The sequence below is a fragment of the Ornithorhynchus anatinus genome, chromosome 16 (assembly GCF_004115215.2).
Source record: "Ornithorhynchus anatinus isolate Pmale09 chromosome 16, mOrnAna1.pri.v4, whole genome shotgun sequence".
NCBI classification, from domain to species: Eukaryota; Metazoa; Chordata; class Mammalia; order Monotremata; family Ornithorhynchidae; genus Ornithorhynchus; species Ornithorhynchus anatinus.
Genome location: NC_041743.1, coordinates 31,493,745 through 31,510,493, shown reverse-complemented (window position 1 = coordinate 31,510,493; position 16,749 = coordinate 31,493,745). Strand labels below are relative to the sequence as shown.

The window sequence follows — 16,749 nt, the reverse complement described above, 5'->3', positions numbered from 1 at the left end:
TCTATTAGTCATGATTAAAATTTCATCAGGCTCTGACTCAACACTCATCAGCTGCTATCTTGTAAAGCAAGAAGAAGGTGCAAACACGGAAATAAACACCGCCATCTACTGCCCAAAGTGCATCAACCGAGCTAAATAAAGCAGATGGCATGAGGCACTGCAGTGGTTTGCTGGAAAGTCACCTACCGTGAGTCCCAGAGCAGGGTTGGCAATCCGCATTCCGGATGGCCCTTGTCTGTTTTGATTTTCTAAGCCACGGAGCCTGGCTGTTTCCCCAGGAAGTCCACGTCCTTTGGAAAGACAAATATCCCTTTCTTTGGGCCCTGCCCTCTGTCCTACACACATTCCAGGTACACAAATAGAAGGCAGAACTACCCATACCCCACCTCTCTAGCGTCTCCTCTGGCTGCTATTTCCTGGGCAGAATGAGCGCTGACATTGTAACCTCCACGGTGGTCATTTATTATTGCACCCCAGACCGCCATCCTCAAGGCCCGTGACACCGTGACATCACAACCCCAGGGCCGGTAAGGTCACCGACATATAAAATTATCCCGGTTAGTGAGTGCTGTATAATGTGACCCTGCATTACCACCTGACACTGAAAGACTCCAGATATTTCAGGAGGAAAGTCGAAGAGAAAGGCTAAAATACTCAGATCCTGGAGAATTCTGAGGAGGGCTAAAAAGGCCAGATAGTTCATGTTTACATAGCAAATGGCCTGTGGCCTCTCAGACTGAGGACAGCAAGGTCATGGATTGCTTCCTTTTCCTTTCTCGGTTCCAGGCAGCTCTAGGCTTCAGCCGCATTATTAGAATGCTCTCAATGAGAAAGATAATGCCAAGCAACCAAAACAAAAGGAAAACTTGATTCCATTAGCTTACAAACCCCAGGGGAAGATAAAAGACAAAAATATAGCTGCTGGTTTTAATTGTGGCATTAAAATCCTTCCTTGCTGCCACGGCAGTTTATAGGCAGCTTAATTAAACACTAACCTAGTTCAGCGTGGGGTTCCCTCAGGGGTCATGTTTCATTTCTTTGTTAGCATTACGGTCGCACATTCTTTTGCCAGAAACTTGTAGATTTTTGTCCTTGCCCTAGACACGAGGGCCAGGAGTTATGACCTTGCAGTTCTCAGAAATCTGGTCTATTCACCCTGGCAAGCCAGGGAGAAAGGCTGGCATGACAGAAGCTGACCTACTTCAAGACAGGGGCCTGGACCCTCTGCATGCCTGCAAAAACAAGTAAGAATCCTTACAGCTCTGGTGCGGCCAAGGACAGGCAGAGGATTGGGGTGATGATTCTGGATTTCACAACTAAGCCCGACGCCTAGTACAGTCTGAGTTCTATAACTAGGCTCATGTGGTCAGATTCTCTAGTTTCAGGTAAGGCCAGAGCCCAAGTCAAATCTATCTCATTTGGATCCTGAAACAAGTGTGACTCAGAAAAATGAAATTCTCCATCTTGACTCTTTGATAACTTAGATAACTTTGGAACTTTGATAACATCCCCTGCCTACTCCACCCTTGGTAGTCCCAACTCTTCTACTTTCCCTAAAATGGCTGATTCAGAGTTTGCCCCTATAACAGTGGTGGCAGGCTCCGGCTCAGAAGATGCTGAGCAGCATAAGAAATGGTGATAATTTTAACTTAGTCCTCCTCCTTCTTCCCTTTTAAGGAAGAGAATGTTTACAGCTTAAACTTAACTTTTTGCCTTTTCAAATTAAAGTCAGAGTTTTCTGGAGAAAGCTGACACTTAAAAGGAACCTAGAGAAAAATTTCAGTGCCTAGGCCCAGAGTTTGGGTTTGGGAAACTTCCCCACATGACACTGGAGTCTAGAAAGCTGTTGTCTGACATCAAACCAGAGACTTCTCACGTTACTTGCATAAACAGTGATCAGTGCTGCCCACTGTAACCAATATGACCAATTTTGCCTCTTTAAATAATGCAAATGAGGCATCTCCAGATGCCAGCCTGATAGGCACAAATTAGAAAAACAGCCTTTCTGCTTACCCGTGGCTAATCCAAATTAACCCACCGAGGGCTGACCTTGTAACCAATGCTTGACAGTCAATTGTTATCATTATTTAATTTGTTCCCGTGACTGGACACACAGTGATAGCGGGGGCCTACTCTCGTTGGCTCTGATGGTAAGTTTTGCTTACAGAGGAGAATGAGCTCAGATCCAGAGTTTCTTGGGGTTAAGGGATCACGTTCCATGGATACCTCCCCTTGGATACTTACTATGTTTGCAGTAGAATTTCAATGAAAAGATCAAGTGAGTAATAGGAAATAACGTTATGTTCCCTTTTGGTTAATTCCCAGCTTGGTTCTAATACTCCTTGTTTCCAACTAAATATTTTTATCATTTATATAGAAGTGAGAAAGAGCACCTCACCCGAACTGCATTTTTATCACCCAATCTTCTCTCTGAGCTCTGGCACATTACTGTTTTATTCCAGCCCTCAATCTTTATGGGGCTATCGCGTCTAGTTTATTTCTCCCAGCCTTAAATGTCAAGCTGACTTGGGGCTCTGTCAGGAAGCTTCCGACAAGCAGTGTTCCCAAAAACTTTTTGTTTCTCCAGCTTGATCCAATTATATCAACCCTGAGTCTGACGGCTGCCTTGGGAAGTGACAAGTTTAATAGTGTTGTGAACAAATATTGGAGTTACTGTTACGCTTGAGTTATGATCTGTTTCAACTCAAAATCAGCAGCATTTCACTGCTCCCAGACCCTGAGAATCGGAGGACGGCAGAATATCAGAGACAACAATGCATGTCTCTTAGACCCCAAGACCTTATTTCTGGAATGGACAAAAGAGATGATGAATTGGATTGTGGCCATTCAAGGAATAAAGTCTACTAGGCTAGAAAGTCAAGAATTACAGGTAAACCATACCTCAGAACAGGAGAGCAGGACTGAAAGACCATAGCTCACTTTGATAGCTGATGGAGGGTCCATCTCCTCCAATTTTACAAATTGCATATTTTTTATTCTTTCTTAGAATGCTTTAAAATGAATTTAAGAACTGCTCGTTGTCCTTTATTTTCCTACTTAAGTCAACAATACTCTGGATCCTCTGAAAAGGATCCAAAGTTATTTTCAAATACCTTGCCTATGTTCACTTCAGATTATGATTAACCTGAACAGATTTTAAAAAAATCTGTTATGTACCAATGGGCTGTTAACATTCACCTTGACAATTAACATGGTTGGATTTACTTCACTCTACTTAAACAATTTTTTTCTTTTTTCTCAATCTCAAACCCTGACGAGAAATAGGCCTGGCTGAACATTTTGAAAGAAATCCTTGGAAATGAAAATGCTTCAGTAAAATGTGTCTATTCTGAATCAAGTTTCTAAAAGGAAATAAAAAAAGTTATTTTATTCCACCAATGTTTAAAGAAGAGGCTTAAAACTATCCCACTGCCAGCCTTTAATTACTGCCAGCATAACACGCTGATGTCCTAACCCCCTGGAGCTCCTCTGCAATTTACAAGTCCTCCTAATGTGGCCATCTGCCAATGGACATCTTCCACGAATACCTCCTGTAGGAGGACCACGCTGATAGCTACAACTCTAACAAATTGCATTCCTAGTTCTGGAAATCTGCTCATCCAGCATGCCAGATGAATAGCGTCTCAGGGAAAAAGAGGAATGTAATAAAGTGGGTTTTGATATTTTTATTTGTTGATCATAAATACCTCCTCATCAGTTATGCACTTATCACAAACAACATACTAGTACCTGGAACTTGATCAGAGAACTGAGAGTTTAACGGTGTCAAGCCAAAGCAGAGGGGGCTTTTCATGTTTTTGCTTTCACAAATCTCTGAAGGTTCTGATCTTCAAAGAGTCTGTATTTCCAGCACAGCAATTTTCCTATCTGCTCACCCTCGACAATTTTAAAAAGAAAGGTAAAAGTGTTTCCATGTAGGTATTGGAGAAGTGATTCCGCTTGAAAGGGGAAGGGGGAGAAGGGTGGGGATGATACAAGCAGAGTGGGGAGGGGAAGGAAGCGGGGCAGGAGGAATTGAAAATTTCAAATAATTTGCCATGTTTATTTTATTCCCAGAGTTGGGTAAAAACGGATAACGGTGCTAATGTTGTTTGGAAATAGGGCTTGTTTCTCGGATGAGCCACTGAAGAGCTTCCTGCCGTCCCTGTTTCTGCAGCTCCTTCCCAATTACTTCCCTGCAGGTCTTGTGATAATCGTTCACCCAATCACACTAGAGAAAGGAACAGAAAGAGGTCAAACACAGAACTTGAGCATGGGAAGAAGGGCCCCAGTGGGGTAAGATTTCCTACCTTAAGTTGTTAATGAGCAGGTAGGATTCCATGAGGTCCAAAGAGACTCAAAGTCACTTAGGCAACTTGGATAGATCTTCCCTCCGCTACTCTTGGGGAGGAGGAGATACTTGGAAACCACGGCCAGCTGGTACTTTGGCTCTAACCAAACTCAGCGGGGGCAATTCTAGGGTTCTGCAAAGCCATACTGGAGTTTGGTGGTATGAGGGTACTTCCTGGGGTTCAGATCTAATGAATGGCAATAGCCTGGCCAGTGGAAGACCTGAATGTGTCTGTTATCGTTGTATTGTACTCTCTCAAATGCTTAGTACAGTGCTCTGTACACATTAACATATGATTGAATGCATGAATGAATGAATACCCAAGAGCCACTTCTGAATTCCTTTGGGGACAACTTCTTGAGTATATTTCCAGCTGGGGGGATACCACTCCATAAGTCTCCTGTGATACTTGGATACAAAAGAGATTAGACTGTAACCTCCTTGTGGACAGGGAATACGTCTACCAATTCTGTTTCACTGTACTCTCTCAAGTGCTGAGTACAGTGCTCTTCACATTGGAAGGGGTCAATAAATACCATTAATTGACTGTGTTGCCAATGCTTCTGAGTTTGACAATTGATCGTTTCCTTCCCTGAGCCCCCTGTACCCTTCCAAGCCTTTCATAGATAATCTCAGTTGGTTTGGGGACACCTAGCTTCTCTTGGTGGTCCCCAGGACTGGGGGAGAGAAGCATCCATTTCTCCTCAGCCATCTGGCTTTTCACACTGAAGTCAATAAGATGACTCGCTTACCACACCGATCCTTACCTCTTTCTGGGTGAGTGAATCCACATCAATCATTTTGGTCTGCATAGGAACCAAGGTCAGGGGTTCAAATGTCAGGCTTCCCCGACTATTAAAGTTGTACTGTGGAGAAAGAGGATGGAGAACAACATTATTCCTTCAGAGAGAGAGCAACACACCACGTCACTCTCTTTTCCGGGCCATGTTATCCCAAGGAGTAATATTCCGGGATGGATGCCAAACCTGAACATGAGGCAATGTGGGTGAGCAAGAAAACCACTCAGTATGTCACTTCCAGAGGCTTTTATGCCTGAGAGGGAACCTTAGAGAAGCAGCATGGCTTTGTGGAAAGAGCACGGGCTTAGGAATCAGAGTTTGTGGGTTCTAATCCTGACCCCACCACTTATCAGCTGTGTGACTTTGGGCAAGTCACTTAAGTTTTCTGAACCTCTTACCTCATCTGTAAAATGGGGATTAAGACCGTGAGCCCCACATGGGACAACCTGATTACCCTGTATCTATCCCAGCGCTTAGAACAGTGCTGGCATTTAGTAAGCACTTAAATACCATCACCATCATCATTCATTAATCAGGAAAACCGCCAGGAACACTTCACCAAAAACTGCACAACCCTTACTTTCATCAAGGTGCTTTCCCCAGTTGCACTCTTTGAGCCTCACTTTCATCTCTCCCACTACCAACCCCTTTCTCCCTCCCTTCCCACTGCCTGGAACTTCCTCTCCCTTCATACCCTACGAAACACAGCTCTCCCCATCCTCAAAGTCCTGAAATCACATCTCTTCCAAGAGGCTTTGCCAATTAATTTCTATTCTCCCTACCCTGCATTATCCACAATGCCACATGAATTTTTCCAGGCCACCTAAAGCCTTTAAGTTTTCACAACCCTCCCCGAGTATTTACATATATATCTTAGATACTCTTTCTTTCTCCTGTCCCTAATTTATTCTAGTTCCCTCTTCTCTGCTAGACTGTAAGCTCTTTGAGGCAGACTGCATATATCTTTATTCTACTGTACCCTCCCTAAAGCTCAGTACAGTGCTCTACACATAGGAGGTGCTCAATAAATACTATTCATTGATCTATTTGGAGACATTCTGGAGCAAGGAGGAAATGCAATATAATAATAATAACTTTGATTAAGCACTTCCTATGTGCCATCACTGTGCTAAGTACTGGGGTAGATACAAAACCATCAGAGAGAACACAAATCCTGCTTCACCAACTAAGGAGGAAAAATTGGTATTTTATCCCCATTTTACAGATACGTGAAATGAGAAACAGATATGTCACTTGCCCAAAGTCATACAGCAGGGACGTGGCAGAGCCAAGGGTAGACCTTGGGTCTCTTGGCTCAATCAATGGTATTTATTGAGTGCTTACGGTGTGCAGAACACTGTACTAAGCACTTGGGATGCTGCCTCCCTAACTGTGAGACTGTAAAGCAAGTGAAAGGTTAGGGCTGCTGAGGTAAGTTTAGGAATTATCTACATAGGGGTGGTAGCTGAAACCATGTGAATGAATAAGCGCTCCAAAAGAGCAAGGATAAACTGAGAAAAAGAAAGGACCTGAAACAGAGCCTTGTGGACTCTTGTGCTTTAAAGAAGAGCCAGCAAAAAGGAAATTTAGAATGAGCAGATGGAGAGGTAGGAAGAGAATCAGGAGAGTACTGAGTTGGGGAAACCAAGACTGGAAACTTTCCAGGAAGTCTCCAAGACTTGAACTCGAAAACATGAATAATAACAATAACTGTGGTATTTGTTAAACATTTATTATGTGGCAAGCACTGTATTAAGTGTGGGGACAGAAAAAAGATAATGAGGTCCCACATGGGACTCATAGTCCAAGTTGGAGGGAGAACAGGAATTGAATCGCCATTTTGCAGATGAGGCAATTGAGGCACAGAGAAGTAAAGTGACTTGTCTAAGGTCACATAGCAGGTAAGTGGTAGGCCCAGGATGACAACCCATGTCCTCTGATTTCCAGGCCCACGCTCTTTCCACTATGCCACACTGCTTCCCTGAAGAATAAGGGCAAAAAAGAGCCCATTAGACTTAGCTTCCATGAGGTCAGAGACTTTCAGGAAACTTGGTAAGCATAGTCTAAATAGACTGAAGGGGACAAAACCCAGATTACTTGGGGTCAAGTGGAGAGGAAATGAAAGCAATGGGTACATCGAGCCCATTAATGGATTTTGGAGAACAGGTCAGGGTGCTGGCCAGGAGGAGGGAGGTAGGGAGATTGGGAGCTTCTCAACAATATGAAGTTTTTATATTTTCCAGAAGGAAATAAGCTGAAGGAAGGCCATGAGCATTCCTGAAGTGCAAACTCACCTTGGTCTTTGTGGGCACCACCAGCACAACATTCTCAATTCGGATTCCAAAAGACCCATCTTCATAATACCCAGGCTCTAGGTTGACATAAAGTAACATATCAAGCTTTCCGGTGAAGATATGCTTGACCAGCACTGGTCAGAACGAGTGAGGTGAAGGAGAAATTAAACCTCAGTGTGTCAATAGTGACTGAGTCCATTGCTCAAACTCCCATCACCCGCCATCCTATTAAGTTTCCTTCCCACCACTTAAGTGAGTTCAGCAAGTGTCTCTCTTCACAATTACTCCTAGTAATCATCAACTTGCTAGGGAATTCCCAGTTTAAGAGGAATGGAAAAGTACCCTATTCCCAAATGAGCTGCTGAAGTCGTCTGAAAGGGACACAGGGCAACATACCATCGGTAACAATCATGCCTGCCTCCAGGGGCTCATCAGAGAACGTCTTGTAGCTGATGCCGCACGGACCCTCATGGACATTCAGGAAAGCCCCAACTCCATGTCCTGTCCCGTGCAGATAATCTAGGCCAGAGTCCCACAAGGCAGAACGGGCAAAGGAATCGAGAAGGTGGCCTGCAGATCATTAGAAACAAGGAGGCAAAAGAGGAAACTGCAGCAGGCATTGCAAACATCAATCGGGACAACACAAGAAGAGAGAGACTTTTTGTGAGCACAGAGTTGCTGTGCATCTGAGTCCTTTATTGGCCTTTTCAGTCACACGTGCAGTCATCACACATGCAGTCACAGGTGAATTTCAGTGTCAATGGTGTCTTGATAATAATTAAAACAATTATAATAATAACAATCACAGTGGTACTTATTAAGTGCCTACTATGTGCCAGCACTGTTCTAAGCCCTGGGGTAGAAACAAGATAATCAGACTGGAAACAGTCCCTGTCCCACATATGGGACTCATAGGCTAAAGGAGAGGAAGGTGGGAGGTACTTAATCTCTATTCTATAGGTGCGGCACAGAGAAGTTAAGTGACTTGCCCAAAGTCACACAGCAGGCTAGTGGTGGAGTCAGCATTAGAACCTAGCACCCTGCTTCCCGCTCCTGTGCTCCTTCCACTAGGTCACTCTGCTTGTCACTTAGTAAGCGCTAAACAAATACCACCTTTTTAAATTATCATCATCATTATTATTATTTCCAAGATAACCCAATTCAGAAAAGGAGGAGCGGAAGATTGTTCCAAGTGAGATGCTTTCTAGTCACATCTACTCTCTTTTGCACTGTGTAAGCTGCCTGACTTTATTCTCAATATCTCCAGGGTTCAAAGCAGTTGCCTTGGTTTTCACCCTGTGGCACACAGTTTGGTAGAGGGAAAAAGTACCACCAAAGCCACAAAGAAATACAAATGTCCTCTGATTTCCTCCTTGGTTCCAGATATTCACTTCCCATCGCCAACCCCGGCACAGTGAGCGACCCGTAATTTAAACAGCATCTCCATTTAGAATATCCACAGAAACACAACAGACATTTGAGACAGTGTGAAAAGAATTCTCCATAAGCAAAACTCATTCAGACTGAAATCCTGACCTCCCTCCCGTGGACAATAAAAGCAGCCAGGCTACCCACCTTTGGTTCCATTTGGGAAAATAGCTGCGCTCACAGCTATGTGGCCCTTCAAGACATAGGTGAAACATTCCTGTGCAGAAAAAGAGCAGAATCAAAACCAGGAAGGAGGGGAAGCAGTCCACTGAATGGTGAGGATAAGATTGAGAACAGGAAACACAGCTACTTACTCTATTGAACTCTTCCAAATGTTTATTACAGTGCTCTGCATAGAAAAAGCACTCAGTAAGCAATATTGATTTCCTGTATGATACTTCAGCTGCCATCTATTAGCCCCTATTTGTTTTGACCTCCAGGAAGTTGCCCAAAAGGCAGAAGAAAGCATTTGCGTTTAGATCCTTGCAGATATATTTTTTCTCCTGAATCTCTTAAAAATTTGTCTTGTAACAATGAGTATCTGAGATTTACATTTTCAGAGGCTGCCTTAAACACCCAAAGTTGACCTGGATTTTTTTCTAAACTGGCTTGGCATGCCAGATAAAGGGAAAGGGCAAAAGCAAGTAGATCATTTCACCCATCCCATAGCATTTAATGAGCATTTATTGGGTGTGGAGAACTACACTAACTGGGAGAGCACAGTTCATTCATTCATTCATTCATTCAATCGTATTTATTGAGTGCTTACTGTAAGCAGAGCACTGTCCTAAGCACTTGCAAAGAGTAAAAGCCACATTCCCTATTCTCAAGGAATATACAGTCTACCAATTGGAGTGATACATGTTTCAACATCATCCCATTATTCCCTTCACTAATGTCACTCTTGAAAAAATGCCCTTCAAACTCTTGTATGCCCAAAGTCTAAACGAAGCAACAGGAATACCAAAGATTCATGCTTTCAATTTGGTAAATGGTTTATAACATCATTTCTAGAGAACAGGGGGTGGGATCACGGACACTCAAACAACCAGGTGTGATCTTGGACCTTACCCAACCTTGCCCTCAACAGCACAGTGCCCCTTCAAGTGCTCTTCCCTTTATTCATCATTAATGTAAAAGTTGGGGCCCAAGCAACATGATTGTTGGAGAGCTTTCGATAGATAACTTTACTGTTTTCAACAGTTTCATGAAAACCGTGCTTCATTCCAAAAGTTCCCTCCTGTCTCTTGAATGTCGGTTTTTAATTAAAAAGCAGAGTGAGGCATTTAGGATCTGGCCTTTTCCTTTGGCAATTATTACCTTTTCATAGGTGGTAGGGGTGCCAAAGTGCATCGTCCTCGTCACATCTGTCGTGCCATCCCTTTACAAAGTGAATGACAAAAATTCAAATGTTACATCACCCACAGAGAAGAAACTCATACCTATACAATCAGAACGGAACTTCTTTCACTTTAGAATTAAGCTGTGATTCTTCTATGAATACCTGACTCCCTGGGGACCATTAAAAAAAAAATCACTCATTAAGTCACCTCAGAGAAGCAGTGTTGGGTTTTAATGAATACCCAATGCGAGCAGAGCATGAAAGTAGACCTGAGGAAATATGAAATCAAAGGCTAGTCAGAATTGCCCCAGAACCTGCAAGAATATTCCCAAAGGGTTTAAGATGTGGGATTACAAAATGGCAGAGTTCCTCAGAATAGGAATTAATTCAGGCCACTCACTGAAATAGAGTGGGATTTTCCTAGGGTGAATCACCCATTAGACTGTAAACATCTTGAGGGAAGAGACTCTTAATACATGCACTCAAAAGCCTTGCCTCGTGTTTTACAACCACTAGGCGCTCAATACATACTACTTAATGAATTGCTTACCAACCATTCAGCAAGTGACCTGATCATTTAGGGTGGAGCCTGAAATTGAGTGAGGAGGGAATACAAGAATGCAGAGATTGGGCCCCGGGTATTATAATTCCATAAACTAACTCTGCCTATTTACGACCCTAGGTAATGAGAACCTGAAAAATTACATTATCTTGTGTGTAAATATATTGACTCATAGTAAAAGGTGCTGCTGAGATAACCTTTTAGATAACCTTCTAGGTTAAAGGAAAAGCCTTTTACACAGAGTCCAAATCAAAAGCCTATACTAAGTTACTTACTGAAAAGTCTACCTAAATTTCTGAAAAACATCGACTCTCATAGATATCCTGTTCTTCCGCCACACAAGGGCTGAATCCGCGTGAACCTCGCATTAAGGAAAACGTGGGTTGTAGTTACCATTTATTCCAAATCCACACACAGCCACAGATGCACAAAACATATCTTGGATAATGCAACCCACTAAGCTCAACAGGCTCATGTTGTCAGAAGGGTGTTCCCCATTTCCCTAATCATGCTCTTGCCAAAAGCACAAATTAGAAACACACATTATGGCAGAACTGGGTATACTGCCAAATGCCAGTACTACCTCTTATAAGCATAATAAAAATGTTTCTGCTAGAATATTCTGAGGCCCACTAAGTTAATTAGAATACTCCATTTCCTATCTAGTGGGGGAGGGAAGTGGTTTTTAATTTTGTTTTTCACTAGTAAGATGACACATTTCAATTATCACTGCTCCCTCTGGTGCTTTACTAAACAGAAAGTATGGTGACTTTTTTCACCCACATGCTTCCTTCTCCCTCTGCCATCTAAATTCCCATCTTTAGAAGTGACTAGAATACTAAGAAGTTCTCTTCTCTGAGATGATTTGACATTGTCAGAAGCTAATGGTGAGGTCAGACAAGCAAGAGTTAGCAACTAAGCTGCATCCCCCATTTTACATGAGTTACAGAGGAGCCGTAGATAAGGGTGGCAGCTTCTGTCAGACTGGGCAGGTTTTTAAAATGGCTTCCCAAAGATGTATTTGTTTACTTAACACCAGGTGACTTCCTGTTGGTTCTGAAAAATCAAACTATTCTTTGTGGGGAAAAGCAGAGTCAACTGAGATATTTTTAAGGAAAAAAAAACCTGTGATGAAGTGATTGTATTAGCAGGGGAACCCAGAATTTTATCCAAATGGTTGAGTCTTCTGCGGTAGTTGGGAAACTGTGCTGGTTCAAATTTTGCAACATGCTGAGGCACTTACTTGTACTGTGCTCCAGAGTCTATAAGGTACACCTCATTCACCGACAGAGTCCTGTTTGTCTCAGGAACCGGCCTACGAAATTGAACTGAGTTAGTTTTTCCAGCCATTCTTACCCAGACCAGGTATTTGATGAAAGTGTCAGAATGAGTCATGGGATCTACCGAATCCCATGAAAATTCAATTACAGAGTTAATAGGTCATATATTCAACAGAGTACAATGCAAAGTTCCTGATGTCACAGCATAAACCATCTCTATACCCCAAATCACCCTTGCCCCAGCCCCAATCTGCATTAAGGGACTAGCTCATTGTTTTCAAGGGCACAAAGTACCCAAACAGAGACTCTTTCCTCTAATCTGTAAAATCTGGTTATTTAAATCTGCTAATAAAAAGGTATAAATTAACCAGAACTATTTCCTAGCCCATTTATGAAAACTTTATGATGTGGGTAAATAAGAAGGAAATGGTCAGCCTTTCACGTTCCAAAGGATCCCTGAGCATGCGGCACTAACTTAAGGGGGCTGAAAAAGAGGTGACAATATTACAGTGAGATTCTTCTTATAGGAATAGGAAATCAATGGCTCTAGATCAGGAACCTACTGAGCTGATGATAACTCAATGTCTAAAAGACAGGATTCGGACCAGTCCCCCAGATCATCTGATCTCATAGAGGCCATCCACTAGCAGACACCAAAGTATATTCCAACTAGCCAAAGCACCTCTTCCTGCTTGAAGAGAACCACAGGAAGAACTACCAATATTTGTCTTAGCCTTCAGCTGAAGGTATTAAGTTAGACACAGGGTATTCAGGTTTTCCTGCTGGGAAATTTATCGTCTGGTTGGTCTGAAGTCAAAAATGAATAGTCTTTTTGATCATTTCCCCAAGGCCTGTACTTGCATATTTTAAAACTCTATTGCTTTCCCCTACCTGTAATTGATTTCAGTGCCCATCTCCCTGGCTAGAATTTAAGTTCCTTGAGGGCGGGGATCATGTCTATTAACTCTGTTGTACTCTCCTAAGAGTCTAGAATGATGATCTGCACAAACTTGGTGCTCATAAATACTACTGATTGATAGATTAGTATCAATCTTAGCAATCAGTACAGTGTCTGGCACGTGGCTCAGTGGAAAGAGCATGGGCTTTGGAGTCAGAAGTCATGAGTTCGAATCCCAGCTCTGCCACTTGTCAGCTGTGTGACTGTGGGCAAGTCACTTCACTTCTCTGTGCCTCAGTTACCTCATCTGTAAAATGGGGATTAAGACTGTGAGCCCCACGTGGGACAACCTGATTCCCCTGTGTCTACCCCAGCGCTTAGAACAGTGCTTGGCACATAGTAAGCGCTTAACAAATACCAACATTATTATAGTAAGTGCTTAACAAATGCCATAATTATTATTGATTGATTTTACACTGAGGCCCCTTCCACCACATATTAAAATACCCCTCAAATACGGCAACCTCTCACTGCGCTCTTCTATATAGGATCCACTTACATAGGTTTAAAACATTATTTGTTTTCTGTTTAGTACAGTGCTCTGCACACAGTAGGTGCTCAATAAATACCACTGATTGATTGATGACTGCATGGCTCTTGTGGGTCTGGAGAGCACAGAGGACCCAAAATGTAGCGTCCTCTCAGAGAGGGAGAAAATTCTAGAGTGACACAATGGCAGTGGTACATTGTCTGTGAAAAGAAGCCTGTGGGAGGAACATCATGGGATGATGATGACCTAGTTCCAAGTCACTCCTGGAGGATTCCCAGTGAAAGGTCTTAATGGGTCAGGACAATTACCCTATTTATTTTGTTAATGAGGTGTATATCTCCATGATTCTATTTATCTTGATGATGTCGTCTTGTTTTGTTTTGTCCTGTTTTGCTTTGCTGTCTGCCTCCCCCGTTTAGACTGTGAGCCCGTTATTGGGCAGGGACTGTCTCTATCTGTTGCCAAATTGTACATTCCAAGCGCTTAGTCCAGTGTTCTGCACATAATAAGCGCTCAATAAGTACTACTGAACGAATGAATGAAATGGACTCATCTCTTGCACCTCTCCAGCTCAGAAAGGAAAAGGATATTACATCTAGCTTTTTTTGTAGCAGAAGAGAATTCAAGAGAATTCAATCTGGTGCATGACTACCAAAGAAAACAGCTGAAAGATAGGAGCTGAAGGCTCCAAGAGCTAAGGGTGTGGAATAGGCAGACTTCAAAAGAGGCTCATAATCTCCACTGAACAAAGAAGTCCTAGATGGTTGTAGGCAGGGAACGTGTCTACTAACTCTGTTATAGTGTACTCTCCCAAGCACTTAGTACAGTGCTCTGCACATAGTAAGCAACAAGTACCATTGTTTGATTGCCTTTTCATCACTCTAGTGGAAATGGAAGGAATTTCCTGCAAAAATCACTGCTCCCTCCAGTTCAAGGAAAACAAATTCATCCGTGACTACCAAAAAAGCAGAAGCAAGCCAGACCACTGTGTGAGCTCCAGTTCTCTTACGTGTAGTGAATGATCGCACCATTGGGTCCCGTGCTGGAGATTGTTGGGAAACTTAAGTCCACAAAGTCATCCTGTTGCCTGAAATGAAAGCACCACGTGAATCCAAGTCTACAGTAGATAGCATCCAGAAAGCCCTCAAATTCCTTTGGGTTCCCCTCCTGAAGAATGGTAATCCCATACTCGAAGGTTTTCGCAATTTCACTTTGATTTTCAAACAAATCATCTCAAAGTCAGATTTGAAGTGTCAGTCAGACAATTTTCCTTACCTACGAAATTCCTCTGCTTTGTCTGCAGCCGAAATCTCAGTAACTTTGCCTTTGGGAACCTAACAACGAAGTGGAGGGCAAACATCAGTTGACATAGAAAATTCCCCAATCTCCCTTGCATTAAGGAAAAAAAGGTCTCAGATCTTGGCTATTTTCTCGGCAGGAAGCTGCTTAAACCTTGTCAGGATGGGTGTGTAGTTAAGCACTTGGCCAAAGTCTGGCAAAAACTGAAATGTTCCTTTGAATTTTGCTTTCATTTAAGTATTCATCTACACTGATGCACATGGGAACCCAAGCTCTCTGGAGTTCCAAACTCTAGAGTTGTACTCCATTTCCAAAAAGAAAGAAACAAGGGAAAATTGTCTTCCACCAGTCATAATTATTGAGAGCTTACTATGGGCAGAGCACTGTACTAAGCACATGGGAGAGTACAATACAACAGAATTAGCAGATACGTTCTCTGCCCATAATGAGCTTACAGGGGTAGAAAGACATTAATATAAGTAATACATAATTTAAAGATGACAGTAAGAGAATCCCTTTTTCAAATGACAACGGTTAACCTTCTTCAGAGGGATTCAATGTGGGAACAGGCTATTAAGGGAGGCTGTGGAACAGCCAACTATTTTCTGGGGGATTTGGGGATTCACCTGATGGAGCAAGGACCAAATGTTCTTCTGAGGTCCTTTCTGTCATCCATCCCAATGAAATTCAGTGGTAAAAAGGGCCTCGGACAGGACAGGGACTGTCTGATTTGTTAATGTGTCTTTGTGCACCAGTGTTTAGCACATTTCTGGGACAAAGTAAGAACTTAATGTCCCCCATTAATTAAGAATCCTGTTCTCATTTTCCAAGCCTAACAGTGAAAGAAGCAAATGGTATGTCAAAAATAACTTCAGTTTTTCATATGATTTCTATTTATGTCACTATCAAATAAAGAGATAAGGATTCTTCCATAATTATGCAATGACAGGCAAGGTTTCCCAGTGGACACTGAGATGGGACTGGGAGTCCGAAGATAAAAGCTCTGATCTCAGTTCAGTTATTGGACGGCTGTGACCTTGGGCAAATCACTTCACCTCTCTGGGCCTGTTTCCTCATCTGCAAAATGGGTACAAGATACCTATTTTTTACCACTGTTATACTCTCCCAAGTACTTTGTAAGGTGCTCTTTCTATACACAGTAGGTGCTCAATAAACATTTTTGATTGATTTTATTGCAAACCTCATATGGGGCCCTGGACTGTGTGATCATATGGGCTTAACACATAGGAAGAGCTTAGTAAATACCATAATTACCATCATCCTCCATAGCACCCAGCACATGTGATGGTTACATGGATCAGGAAAGAGAACGCAGCTACTTCTCCATGCAAGACATCCTGTCCCTCAAGTCAGCCTGTCCTTCTGTGTCCCTAACCCTGGGCAAAGATGGGCAATTTGCTGATTTCTAGTAGTATGCATATCTTCTCTGTGACATCCATATTCCTAGTTGCAATTTCACAATCTACAATGTCTGTCACTAAAGAAAATAGCTATCATTTATGTTACCCATGTGGGCCACTCTTCACTCAGGCAAAAATATTTCTCGCACCCCTCTGGCTGAGGTCAGCAAAATATGACCCAAAGTCACATTTCTACCCCCGAAAGAATTTAGCATCCTACTGCTGAACAGGCATAATACATGCTAATTGAGATTCCATTATATCAATATCTTCAAGTGAAAGTAAAAGCACACCTCATTCTCCAGCCAATTGAAGAGTTCACATAGGGCAACTGCATCTTTAATCTGTGGGGGAAAATGGCAAAATGAAAGAAGTTAAAATTGAAGGATGCATGAGCAGATTGAGAAGCTCCACTCAAGCAACTGTTCTCTGAGAGTTTTTCTGTGCTTCTTAAACACAATACAAAAAAACCCCCAAAAAACCCCAACCCAAAACATTGTTAACTGTTGCAGCAGTCTGATAGA

General features: G+C 42.5%; 1 protein-coding gene across 1 annotated transcript in view; it reads right to left on the bottom strand.

The window, feature by feature from the left end:
• Positions 1 to 3,671: 3,671 nt before the first annotated feature.
• The window catches only part of XPNPEP1 (X-prolyl aminopeptidase 1), a 49,035-nt gene continuing 35,957 nt past the window's right edge, over positions 3,672 to 16,749 (bottom strand). Inside the window, exons 12-21 of the mRNA XM_029081078.1 lie at positions 16,519 to 16,569; positions 14,781 to 14,839; positions 14,515 to 14,592; positions 12,021 to 12,092; positions 10,194 to 10,254; positions 9,021 to 9,090; positions 7,842 to 8,015; positions 7,446 to 7,522; positions 5,119 to 5,217; positions 3,672 to 4,231 (exon numbers count right to left, since the gene is read on the bottom strand). Coding sequence (XP_028936911.1) covers positions 4,103 to 4,231; positions 5,119 to 5,217; positions 7,446 to 7,522; positions 7,842 to 8,015; positions 9,021 to 9,090; positions 10,194 to 10,254; positions 12,021 to 12,092; positions 14,515 to 14,592; positions 14,781 to 14,839; positions 16,519 to 16,569 — 870 coding nt within the window. The 3' untranslated portion in view covers positions 3,672 to 4,102. The remainder of the gene's footprint in view (positions 4,232 to 5,118; positions 5,218 to 7,445; positions 7,523 to 7,841; positions 8,016 to 9,020; positions 9,091 to 10,193; positions 10,255 to 12,020; positions 12,093 to 14,514; positions 14,593 to 14,780; positions 14,840 to 16,518; positions 16,570 to 16,749) is intronic.